At 35.7% G+C, this 13,663-nt stretch overlaps 1 protein-coding gene across 1 annotated transcript; it reads left to right on the top strand.

Moving 5' to 3' along the window:
- Positions 1-101: 101 nt before the first annotated feature.
- Positions 102-13,663, top strand: LOC138330373 (TAF5-like RNA polymerase II p300/CBP-associated factor-associated factor 65 kDa subunit 5L). Its single transcript, XM_069277954.1, has 15 exons — positions 102-254; positions 2,061-2,218; positions 2,567-2,685; positions 4,416-4,542; positions 5,508-5,571; positions 6,124-6,178; positions 6,583-6,772; positions 7,844-8,074; positions 8,393-8,505; positions 9,091-9,172; positions 9,600-9,711; positions 10,550-10,718; positions 10,906-11,028; positions 11,551-11,644; positions 12,125-13,663. Exons 1-15 carry the CDS (start codon positions 126-128, stop codon positions 12,237-12,239), a joined length of 1,881 nt encoding a protein of 626 aa, XP_069134055.1. The 5' UTR covers positions 102-125; the 3' UTR covers positions 12,240-13,663.

The raw sequence follows: 13,663 nt of genomic DNA, 5'->3' as shown, positions 1-13,663 counted from the left end.
TAACCGATGAATTATTTATTTGAATATATCTTATTTCAAAATGTGTAACAACGTTATTTTTTTTAGTAATAGATCACGTGTCGGGAATTTTTTTAGGAACTAAACTTGTTTTTGTTGACAGAGTTATGCCCCTTTATTTTAGTTTGTTGACACCATGCACCGGATGCACGGAGAGAAGTGTTAGAATGAAGCGTATACGTTACGAACAAATCCACTCCTCTGTGCATCAATATCTGAAGAGAAGACAATATTCGGTATGTATGACTCGCTGTCTATTTTGTTTTGGAACAAAACGGGTACTTTCACCGGCAACGACATTATAAAATGACCAAGAATGATGCCCACCAAGGCATCTTCATCATGGGGCGAGTCGGTTTGAGTTACTTTAGTTGATGGATATGCATCTACCAATTTGAAAATAGATAAATTAGCAGTCGTACTGACTTTTAATTAAAGTTCAGCTCATGATGTGGAGTAATTTATAAGGGGGGAGGGGGAGCAAACAAATTGTACACTACAACAGACTCAAATTTAGATAGTATTATATACCAGAGGGTAATTAATTAAATCTAATTGAAAGGGCCTAAATGAGGGTCTCTAATTATTATATAATAATTAAGTCAGGCCAGACTGGGGATTGAACCCGGAACCATCAAATACTAGCTAGCCTGTAGCTGCGATGATGTAGCTCTGAACGACGGACAGAAGATTTCTGACAGATGGTTGTCGTCAGAGTGGAGTTAGGGTATGATTATTCGTTCTAGCTAGCCAGATGCTCTATCGATTGAGCTACTACATGGTCTCTGATGACTGACCAATTCCAAGTCTGTTACACGTATCTCGATCTTTTTAAAATTCTGGATTACTGTATATCATTCCCATCTAAAAATGTATTCACACTGAGCATTAAGAAGACATGAGTCGCTTTATTTAAATTAGTCAATAAACAATTTGACTACATAAAATAGTTATGAAGGTCTGTACTGTAGTTTTTATTTCTTTTCTTTGGGGGGTAATTAGGACAAACAGAAGTGATAATTGTTATTATAGACTGGCCATCAGTTTCTACAAGGACGTATATGAGAAGGATAAGTCACACTGGGTTTTGCGGGAGTACAAGGCAGGAGCTTTTGTGTTTGTGCACTGACCGTGACATTGGGCGATGACTGATTTCCCTGCAGCCTTTGATGTAGATTGCGGGTGCGAGGGTTACCATCTTACTTTCTGAAGCGGACCGTCATTTATGAGCTGCCATATTTTTTTAACGAAAATTTAAGACATATCCTCTAAATCTTCCGTCCTTAAAACAAGTTATAAACGTTGTGAAATTTGATAAACTTTACATTGGTGTTTCATTTGACTCGATAAGGCAAGTATTTGTTGAGAAGAATGGTTTTTATTCCCGGTTCATAGGCGTCTCGCGTGGTGTTTAGTAATGTAAAGAGACAGACACAAATCCTTCTCACTTATAAATCCTTGGTTTCTAGAATATTAAAAAAATCACTAAAATTTGGCTTGATTATAGTTGTCTTTTGACTCCGACCGTCTGATTCCAAGTTTCTAACCAGGGGCAGATAATCAAGTATTAGATCTCTACTGAGAAAATTTTATCAACAAGTTAGGATCTGTTGGCCAGTCTAAGGGGAGATTATCTAATATAAGAACTCCGCTGAGAAAGTCTTATCAACAAGTTAGGGTCTGTTGGCCAGTCTAAGGGGAGATAATCTAGTATTAAAACTCTGCTGAGAAAGTCTTTATCAATAACTTATAATTAGGGTTTGGTGGCCATTGTAAGTGTCAAAGTAGGGGGAGATAATCTATTATTAAAACTCTGCTGAGAAAGTCTTATTAAAACTCTGCTGAGAAAGTCTTATCAACAACTTAGGGTGTGGTGGCCAATCTAGGTGGAGACAATCTAGTATTAGAACTCTGCTGGGAAAAGTCTTAACAATAACTTAGGGTCTGGTGGAGATTTTAGATTAGGGTCAAACTTACAGTTTATGTCATGTGATGTACTAATAATGTTTGGTCTATGCATATAATTATGTTTATCCCTTCAGGACCATGAAGTGATAGAGAAGAAGGAACACAGATGGGTTCATGATGTGAAAGATATGGCTCTCAAGAGTACAGCAGCAGGGGAGACAACTACAGAAAATATATTGTTGTACAGCAGCATTTCAGGGGACACAACTGTGTGTGAGCAACAGTTCTCCAGGTATACCATATTCTTGTGCTGATCAAGCACAAACTTTATTTACACAAAATGTATATATATATATATATGCTTGATTACTTCTCGTGACAGAAGATCAACGGTCAAGGTCGACACTCTTCTGAAACCCAGACATAACATGTATGTTCAGCTTCTAGATTTATTTACTTGATTTACCATGTCCATATATAGTTTTAGCCGACAATCTTAAGACTGGGAGCATTAAACCGCCTTTTGTCTAGTCTGTTTGTCAGTCCTTCTATTTGTTGTCTGTAAACACTTCCTTGTTACCACTATTTCTCAGAAGTACTGATCATGCATGAATGGATCTGCCTTTGTTTTTTGTTGTAGATTAAAGACTTACCTGAGTGAAGCCATTGACCCTTTTAAGGAGGAGTTGGCCAGTATCCTGTATCCACTGTTTGTACATATCTATCTCCATCTCATCTACAATGGACACAAGGCTCCAGGTAGGTAGCATAGTACTCAATCCCGATAAACTCCTAAGGCGGATAAAAATTGAAAAATGTAGAGCACTTAATAGGACCAAATGTAGTGTTTCCCACAGCCCCGATTAGCATGGCGCCGCGCCGTGCCCTTTTTACCTGACGCCATGCCCCTATGACCTAACGCCGTGCCCTGTTTGTCCCCAGTACACTTCTACTAAACTACCAAATACCAGGTAGTGGCTTGATAATTAAGTAAACAAAAGAAGTGTGACCACTCCCTGACCAACACCCCAGTGGCCCTAATTAGCAGCCTTGGGCTATTTCCACCTTGGCTTGTGGTGTCACTTTCAGGTCTGTGTATTACGTAAGCTGAAGTCAAGCAGCCGATCGGCAGCCTAGGAAACAATCAGCTGGCCTTTCAATAAGTTTTTATGACTACAGCTAGTGAGCATTACTTCAAAAACAAATACTGCTTACAACTGTAAATGATTTACTCACGTTTTTAATGTTTAATAGGCCTATCTATATCGGATGGATGTCACAAGATTTGCAATCGTAATGGCCGCCATTTTGGGTGTATTGTAATAGTAGATCCGGAGGTATTGAATTTCAGGATTTTACTAATATTCACGTTTTTAAAAACGAAAACGGTATTATTTTTTTAGAATTTCGGTGTGAATTTATTTTTAGAAAAGATATTTTAATAATAATAAAATTATTAATAGCAAAGTAATTAAAATAAATCAAATTAAAAAGAAATCAACTTTTTTCTCTATCAGATTAAATTGAAATATTTTGCATACTACTCTCACACTTATCTGTATTTTCTTAATTTAGTGCTTGTAAATTTAGAACATTATTTTAATTAATCGTCCATTATTATGAAACATGTTATCTTATTCAAATCAATACAGTATTTTTAATATTTAAATAAAGATATATATTAAAATAAAGGTAATTGGATTGAAATAAAGGAATACATTTTGAATTTTCACATTCTTTTAATTAATATAAATGAAATTTAGATCTTTCTTGTGAATCAATTATAGTCATGATCATATGATCTGCAGATTACAATTTTCAAAATCATTTTTTTTCACTCAGAATAATTAAATATGTCCTGATATTACTTAGCAACTCAGAGAGTTTAAAGCATTTAAATGATATTAAGTTGAACCAGAATTAAATAAACAACAAGACAGTTTTAAAAATTTCCCCATGTATTGGAAGTTGTCGATATAACCTTTGTGCCCCTCTGATGGTTATTTATCGCAGTCAAGGTGCCCTTTTCAAAACCCAGCACCATGCCCTTTTTTTTCCTGTGGGAAACACTAAAATGTGGGCTAGTACTAACGTTTCACAAAATGATTGTGTAGAGTGAGCTATTTATCAATGTACAACAGAAATCAAATAGAGAAATCTTCACTGTTTTCATAGTTTTAGTCTGTATGTAAGTCAAAACAAGTCCAGGCTTCATTGGTAGTAGACATTTTTTTAAATGTTTGGGAGATCTAGAGTTTATTGTAAGATTAATTAATATGATCGATCTGCATTACATAAGTAAGTTAATAAATAAACATATATCAGACATGTTTCTTATCAGGGCATTATATTAAAGAAAATATTCAAACACTTCATGATGTACATATATATACTCATAGACCTTGTTTGAAAATTTGAGGTACATGTGTCTTATTGATCAATCTGAAACATTTCAGTGTAATTATTCAACAAACACTATGAATTTTCAGCACATAAGTTCTACAGTCGCCATGTGAAATTGTTTGAGAGCGCCGAAGAGCTAGTGGTCATGGAAGCCCTACATAAACTCTATAACCGTACAGAGGTCATAAGCTGTAAGGAAGCTATGGAATTCAGGTACATTTTTGTCACACTTTTCAAAGGGTGGAGGCATAATGTATAGTTGCTTATTTTGGCAGGTGTTATAATTTTGCTAAATTCACAAATTCGTCCTAAGTCACAAAATTTTAACAGCTCATGGAACTTTTCAAAAGACATGGATTACACTTGCTGTCACATAAATGACACTTTCAAAGACTGCTGGATGATATGTGACAAATTAAACCCCCATTAAGTTTTGAACATGAAATCATGAAATTTTACATCCACAAAATTGTTATATACAGTAGATATAACCACTCCAGCATCATTATTAGTTTACATGGATTAAATATTTGGTATGGATGATGAGTATTGTTTTTGGTATGGACAATAATTCTAAGCAATAAAAAAACAATGGATGCTGATAATAGGTCTAATCGGTCAAACTGACTATAATCTAGTAAGCAAATACTGCCAAAGGTGTGACAGTCAAAGCAAATACTGCCAAAGGTGTTACAGTCAAAGCAAATACTGCCAAAGGTGTTACAGTCAAAGCAAATACTGCCAAAGGTGTGACAGTCAATACTGTAAACCAACTTTCTTTCACGACAACTAAATTTTGCAATTTCCAATTAAAAAGTTTGAGAATATTAACATTCATGGATTTAAAAATTGAATAACAAGTGATTTAAATATGATGTTGATATTGATTAACGGAGATGAATTTTTGCGAATTTATTCTGATCATTAAATTAGCGACAGTAAATCACATGTGAAAGAAAGTTGCTTAACAGTATAGCTACGGCTCAAACTCAGTCATTTGATAAAATGTTTTCTGTACATTTATCAGTTAAATGAACAAATGGCACAAATAACAAAATCGTAAGTTTATTTCAAGATTTAATTCTAGGTTTGTAGGTTTTCGTTTTGTGAGAAATTTTGACCTTATATATAATCTTTCTCTGTACCTAATTATGACACTTTTTGTTGATCTCCCACAGAGAACACAAGTTTAAAGTTTGTCTGTCACAAGAGGCTTTGGACTACCTGATGAAATATCTCAAGGTTTGTACTGATAATTTATGATGTAATCATTCTCAACTCTTTTATTTCAGAAGTGATTATTAGGCTTCATATACTATAAAGGCAGTAATATTTGTGAAAAAAATATGTTTGCAATTTTGCTGTAGTTGGTGAAGTCACAAAACTTTAATCCACAAAATAATAAATGACAATTTTAAATAAATTATATGTAATGTATAGCCAAGTTCTTTTTATACAAAAAGGTACATGGAGTTAAATCTTACTAGATATATACATATTGAGAATTCTTTAAAAGGATCTTATAACATTGTGTATGACTTCTGGTCTGACCATGTGAACTCAGTTGAATCATGGTAAAACTTGATTTGAGTATCAGATTAACTTCAATATATAGTGAAAAAATTCAGTCAGGGCCAACACCACACTTTGAATTAAACAGGATATTTGCATTTACTGTAATTCCACTAAATGTTTACTGTTATGGCCCAAAGTTAGATAATCTGAACTGTATTATATGTGTGGTTTAGAAAGATTAAAGAGAAATCATTAATTAAAAATTTCACAATTTTTCAGGTTGATGATAACATGATGCTTTTGCAAATATTCAACCAACACTTAAAAGTTGAAGGTAGGTTATTTCGGACTCACATTAGTGTATTATTCAAATTTTTATGGATTCGCTAGTAAAATTGACTGGTTGATACATGTTTTGTTTACTATTAAAGAAAATTTGAAGAATTTGAAAAAATAATCTTCAAAATTCTCTTTTAATTCCTACTAAGATTTTGAAATTGGCTTTGTCAATAACACATATGTATGGAGTAAATTGATTTTGGTTAATGATGTACTGTGGCTGTCAAGCCTATTTTTAAAGACCACCCAAGGGACAGAGGAAAATGGTCTTTATAGCCAGGTGGTCTTAATACACAGGTTAAATAGTGTTGAAATTGGACATTTTGGGAAAATGGTCTTATTAAGAAGGGGGTCTTTATACAGAGGTGGTCTCTAAGACAGGTTTTACTGTAATTACAGTGACAAAAGAAGATAAACTCACTCTGGATCTGAAGGGAGGTTCTAATGACAAGCATGTGTCTGGGGGTAATGAGAGAAAACGACCTACAGACATTGTGAGACTATTACAGCAGTGTATCAAACAAGTACGAGAGGGACCGCCCTGTATGTCGTCCATCTGTTTCTACACATTCCTCAACGCCTACCAAGGGTAAGTGTTCAGCAGGATCCCCACATAATGAATAGACAGCTATGTACGCTAGGCAAACTTTTCACATTTTGGTCTAAAAACAAGAAAATCATATCTTAGTTAACTTTCCTCATAAAAACTTGAATGTTTCACCATAGATGTGGTCAAGATTGTTCTGAAATCCACAGGTTATTTTTTTCATGACATCAATTTGTGAAATAGGGTATGCTGTTTTGTTTCTTTAGCAGTATTTTCAAAACATCTAGGATTTAAGTCAGATATACCACAAAAGAATATACCCAAGAACTCGCACGTAAATCTGTACATAACATACAGGAGAGGAAATCCTTAAATGACCTTATAAGGGCCAAGTTTCACGATCATTCCTTAACTTTAGGAATACCTTAATACAGTAATTCTCCATAGGGAAGCATTACAGATTTAAAAGAAGACTCTTTAACACCAGATATCTATCTGTCTTTATGTCTAAGTCTGGTGTCAAGGCCAGAGTATTTCGGGCTTCACCAGGCATCTATCTGTCTTATTGTCTAAGTCTGGTGTGAGGGCCAGAGAATCTCGGGCTTCACCAGGCATCTATCTGTCTTATTGTCTTAGTCTGGTGTCAGGGCCAGAGTATCTCGGGCTACACCAGACATCTGTCTGTCTTAATGTCTAAGTCTGGTGTCAGGGCCAGAGTATCTCGGGCTACACCAGACATCTATCTGTCTTTATGTCTAAGTCTGGTGTCAGGGCTTGAGTATTTCGGGCTTCACCAGACATCTATCTGTCTTATTGTCTATTTCTGGTGTCAGGGCCAGAGTATCTCAAGCTGCAACAGACATCTGTCTGTCATAATGTCTAAGTCTGGTGTCAGGGCCAGAGTATCTCGGGCTACACCAGACATCTATCTTTCCTAATGTCTAAGTCTGGTGTCAGGGCCAGAGTATCTCGGGCTAACTTATTATTTTCCTCTGAACTTCTGTAATGGGAAATCTTAAGTTAAGAAATTCCTTTAAGTTAAGGAATGTTTGTGAAACTGGGCCAAGCTGTTTATAGGATGTATTAAACACTGAATACTGTATGATTCTGTAGGCTATGTACAGTGGACATATCCGGGGACAGGAGTTACCTGAGTGCTGGGTTTGAGGACTCCTCTGTGAAGTTGTGGAGTATCACACCCGGTCTCATCCAGTCCTATAGAACACCAACAGATCCCTCCAAACTTTACCTGTCTGCCGACTTCTGGACGTCAGAGTCATCGTGTGGGGACGATGGAGAGGAAGACGGGGACAAAACGGATGGAGAGAATAACAGAGAGGAAATGCAAGTTTTCTGATGGTCTTTGAAGTATTTGCCTCAGTTCTTAATGTAGAGCAATTTTTACTGTTGTGACTTTTTGGATACCATTTAGATTTAAAATTTTATTTTTTGCAGCTTTTTGCGTCATATATGGGCATATTTTGGTCTTCCAGCCCAAAGTGTTTTCCTATGTCACACAAAGTTATCTCCCCTTTGTAGAAAATTGTTGCTAACTGCTTATTTTACCAAACCATTCATATCAAGTTGTCTCCCTTTTATATAAAACTTGCTTAATGCTTATTATGCCAAACCTAATGGTATGAAGTTGTCTCCCCTTTACAGGAAACCCCAGTACCGCGAGGTGGCTACAATGAGAGCACACAATGGTTCTGTGTATAAAACGTGTTTCACTGCGGACTCTGAAGCTTTATTGTCATGTTCAGAAGATGGGTCAGGTATGTACGAAATATTTATCATTATTCTAAGACTAGGGTAGGGGGTAATTGATAAACCATCCTCGATACTCCAGGGGTTCCCATCACTTACGATCTCTACACCTCTGCCTGGACTATCTCATAGTAAAACTGAAGGCAGCTCAGGGGATCACATCTGAACCAATCACAGGCCAGCAAATTTTTTCTTTGAAGACAACAGAGAGAGCGACGCCCAGCTTCAAAGCCACACAATCAACTATAGTGTACCGTTATACATGTTTTTTAATGTACATCAAAGGACTAAATTACCTGTTATGTTTTTTTGCCTCCAGTTTGACTATGAGATAGTCCAGGGGTGTAGAGATCATAAGTGATAGGTACCCTGGAGTATCGAGGATGTTGATAAAGTTGATAGTTAACTTACTTTTATGTAAATTTTCAAAATTTTGCTCTTGTACTTAAAACTGAAAAGTGGTAGTAATTTGCATGTTATCTGCATAATGATCATCTTAATATCTCCAACAAAATAATGTTAAATGGTCAAGATTAAATGTGAAAGTCTGTGTGATATGATAGAGTTTTCCCATATTCAACTTTCCATTCCAGTTCGTCTTTGGGATCTGAAAACTCACACCAACCGAGTGTGTTATAGAGGTCACAACTACCCAGTCTGGGACATTGACACCAGGTAATTATATTTAAATTATTTGTTTATAACATTAATTATATAGTAATGACACAAATACCATTACTACTTACTATAAACTTACTTATTTCAGTGGTACATGTATTTTGATTAAACGATTTTCATGCTGTCTTTGAAGTGCTAATTGATGTACAGAACCAAATTATGTTGTTTTTTTCCATATTTCTGGTATTGAACCAAAAAATGACAATAATTTATATCCACACTAATAACTCATAATTTACAGTTTTTCACATTTGCACTAAAATTTGAATTTGCTAAAATAAGTATGTGTACAGTATTTTTGCAGTATTTAAACTAAATTTTGTATTTTAAGCCTGATGACTACTCATGATGACTTAATTTCTAGATATAGAGTCAAAACATTTTACTCTACATGTGTCTTTAATTATTTGTTTTCTATATTCAGTTCAATTGGAAATTATTTTGCCTCAGCATCAAAGGACAGTACAGCCAAGTTATGGTCAACTGACCGCACCTATCCTCTGAGGTCGTTCATCGGTCACTCGTACGATGTTGATGTAGGTGTATTTCCTCATTTCGTTTGAAATAATCTTGCGTATGAAGTGCAATGTACTGGTACTCCAAAAATACAGAAATTTTGATTCAGTGTTTAATCCAATACTACCTCAGAATGCAATTAAAGGTAATTTCTTTATGTTAAAGACAACGAAACAACCAAGTTTGGCCTACTTAAAGGCCCATTACCTTTCCGAAACGGCTTTTAATTTTTAAAATGGGAATGTAAAACAAGATCGATAATTTTGTAGAGTCCTAAAAATTATGAACTTACCGTTAATACTACATTTATCATCACCTTCTGAACGATTTGATTAAAATAAATAAAATGTTTATTTTCATAACGCGGGTCATATTATGTTTCCCGCCGTCGTCCTAAATACCGCGCGGTAGTTGACTATCACTGCGCCAGACGGCAAAACAGCGAATTAACTCTCTACGGTTTTCATATATTACGCAGGCAATCTTGCATATGTTTGGTGTCGTAACCTTATTTTAGATCATCGGTATGCATTTTCTGGTGTTATTAATGTTTTTTAAGAAACCTTTATATTTTGCTCCGGAAAGGTAATGGGCCTTTAATGTTTAAAATTCATTCTTTCAATAATAAGATGGTTTTGTTAACACTGTTAATTGTTTAAATATAAAAGATGCATTGAATATCATATAAAAAATACGAAAAAGATTATGTGTCATGAGTTGTTTTGTTTTTTTTTTGAAAAATTTGATTGAACCATAAAAAAGAATTTTGATACAAAGATTTTGCATGGGATTGAAAATACAGTTAATTTCCTTTAGGTGGTGAAGTGTTTATAAGTTATCTCCCTTGATTTCCTTTAGGTTGTGAAGTTCCACCCGAACTGTAACTACCTGGCGACGGGATCCAGTGACCGGACTGTCCGACTGTGGAGTCTACAGGATGGGAAGTCTGTCCGTCTGATGCAGGGACACAGAAGTTCCGTCCTGGCTCTCGCCTTCTCACCAAACGGGCAGTACTTGGCCTCTGCTGGTAAAACCTACTATCAAACTTAATGTTCAATTTAATTGCAATTTCATGGGACATCAATATGATGAATATGAAAATTTAACCCTGTGTTTTATATTGAGAAATAGTTGGCTTATATATGCCCTAAATACCAGATCATGAAAAGTTAATTAATTATTATATCTTTTATTTTAATTTTTACTTTTAACAGGTGATGACCGAAGAATTCGAGTTTGGGACCTGACCTCAGGGAACATTTACAAGGAACTGAAGGGCCACATAGATACTATACATTGTCTTAGTTTCAACAGAGATAGCACCCTACTGGCTTCAGGTAATGTATCATAGAAATTTTGATTTTATTTGGGTTTGGTTTCTAGTAACAAATAAGTTCTCTGCTAAAAGAAAAAAAACATTCTGAATTTTCTTTTGATACAAAAACTTATTTTTGTCCGTCGTCTAATTTCAAACTGCATAAGATTGTATGCACTCAAAATTTTTAGGATATCATTTCCTTCTTTATCTGTACAAAATTTCGACAACACAATGTAATCTCGATCTTCAAAGAATGTCATCTTTGCAACCAATTGACGGAAGAATATGTATCTTCTGTCAAAGTAAATTTAACACCATTTTTAGCTCAACTGGCCCAAACGGACGTTGAGCTTATGCCATGGTGTCCATTGTCCTTTATCAACATTTCCTATAAGTTGGTACTTTTCATAGAGTTCTGCATTAATTATAACCAAATTTGGTCAAAAACATCCTTGGGGGAAAGGGGAATAGTTTGTGTAAATTTTGGCTCTGACCCACTGGAAGTCACAGAACATGTGATATGATTTGTGTCTTGTTACAGGTGGCCTGGACTGCTGTATAAAGATCTGGGACATAAGGAAAGGTGTCAACTTAAGTAATAATAACAGTAGTAACAACCACAACAACAATAATCCGTAAGTAATACGTAATATACAATAAAGATCTAGTAATTTAATGGTAGTTCTTTCTCAACTTTATAAGGATACAATGGGTGTATACTTGACTAGGATAACTTCACTTTCACAGATATAGACACCCAATTTCCACATGACTGTACAATGTACCTTTCATGTGTCATAATATGGACATTGGACTTCGGAATGCAAACATAGGTTTCAAGGGCAACAAAAACAAATAGGGGGATTTCAAGATCCCAAGATGACGTGGGTAAAGTACAATTTAACTATGATGTCACAATCACCATGAGGTGGGATTAATCAATGATAAATCGTATTGGACCCATGTCGTTTTAGGATAGTGTATTGCAAAAACGTTGTACATGTATATATAAAGTCAATAAGCAGTCTGTTAAAATCATGTATGTTACTTGCAAATTAAAACAAAACTGTAGTTGCTTTGGCTAGTTACAACTTTTTGTTGTCTTTTTGTTTCAGGCCTGATGCAAATATCTCACCAGAACAACTGGGATCATTTCCAACCAAATCAGCCATTGTGACTTATTTACAATTTGCTCAACACAACCTGCTGTACGCCGCAGGCAGCATATGATGAACATCTTGCTATTGTTGGTGATAGATCTGCTATTCTGTGACATGGGGTACCAGTGTATCTGCCCGAGTATTTATTACAACAAGATGTCTCATCATTGTATGAAAAAATTGCAAACTTCACTTTACCCTAGGTAGTCTGAAAGCCAGCGGGGATTGAACCCACGGTACACTACTCTCGCCTTCCAAATGTGTAAACCTTCAAGTTCACACCAACCCAGGTTCTATCTCCAAGGAAACTCAACCATTACTTCCACTCAAAGTGGTTTTCCAACACAACATAACAAGAGTGACGGTAGTGTGACACCAGACGGGATCGAACCTTTGTCCCCCGCTTACTGTGATCCAGTTGGGATTGAACCTTTGTCCCTGACTTACTGTGAACCAGTTAGAATCGAAACCTTTGTTCCTGGCTTAATGTGAACCAGTTGGGATTGAACCTTTGTCCCTGGCTTACTGGTCAGCTGCTCCATCAACTGAGCTACAGAAATTTATTCCAGCTTTAACATTGTTAAATCCATGGGATGGGGGCGTTTATAAAGCTTCAGTTCTTTCTCCACAAAAAGGGGAGGGGTGCTAATTACATTGAATACGATATTTAGAATTAAGATCTGCTACACCAGTATTAATGTTGAGGATTTACTTCGACAATTCTAAAGAAAAAATTGTGATGCTATTACTTTTGTCCTTTGTCAGGAAACATTGTGTGTAGATGTGGATCAGTGTGTGTGATAACTCAGTCTCTTGTTCCCTGATCAAACTCAAACTTCATACATACCATCCTTATAAAATGGTGCTAGCTTAGGATTTGTTTTCAGGTTCAAAGATCAAAGGTCAAGGTCACATGCCCCAAAAAATAATTCCATGCAATAATTCAAATTACATATGTAGCGGGATTGGACTAGGTCGATCATCGGTGACCAGGTAGCTCAGTCGGTAGAGCACTCCGCTAGTGTTCTGAGGGTCCCGTGTTCGAATCCCGGTCTGGCCTCTACGTTTTCTCCTCTCTTGTTACACATCTATAATGGTCAAACTCCATATAGACCCTACTTAGTGTTTGATTTCTTTTGTACTATTAAGCTAGAATATCTTACTTGGTTAAATACAAATTATGGGGGTGTTGTGCCTCAAGAGACCTACATTTTGACCTAGAGAAAAAACTTGTCTGTGTTTCAATATCTGCCAACAGTGGGGAACTGTGCCAAATAGACTAAATTGATTCATGTTACATCTTAGCTGTAATGTTAGGAACATGAAGGATTATAGGTTTCACATGAGTATTAAATGTTTTTTTCCATTGTTATTGAGTTGTATGGTTATAGTGCGTGTCTGTATGGTTGTAGTGTGCAAGTGTCTGATAGATTTATGGATGTATTCACATGTGAGAATGTGTAACGTATCAATAAAATAATTTGTTCTACAAAA

Source organism: Argopecten irradians, chromosome 8 (assembly GCF_041381155.1).
Source record: "Argopecten irradians isolate NY chromosome 8, Ai_NY, whole genome shotgun sequence".
In the NCBI taxonomy this organism is placed as follows: domain Eukaryota; kingdom Metazoa; phylum Mollusca; class Bivalvia; order Pectinida; family Pectinidae; genus Argopecten; species Argopecten irradians.
The sequence above is the reverse complement of the archived record's forward strand: the minus strand, read 5'-3'. Positions and strand labels throughout refer to the sequence as shown.

What these genes read in the sequence shown, in the direction of transcription:
- LOC138330373 (XM_069277954.1), top strand. Translation starts at nt 126, where the DNA reads ATGCCCCTTTATTTTAGTTTGTTGACACCATGCACCGGATGCACGGAG. An exon ending in TGTGAGCAACAGTTCTCCAG is followed by an intron (nt 2,219 to 2,566) that starts GTATACCATATT and finishes TTTTTGTTGTAG; the next exon opens with ATTAAAGACTTACCTGAGTG. An exon ending in TAGCACCCTACTGGCTTCAG is followed by an intron (nt 11,029 to 11,550) that starts GTAATGTATCAT and finishes GTCTTGTTACAG; the next exon opens with GTGGCCTGGACTGCTGTATA.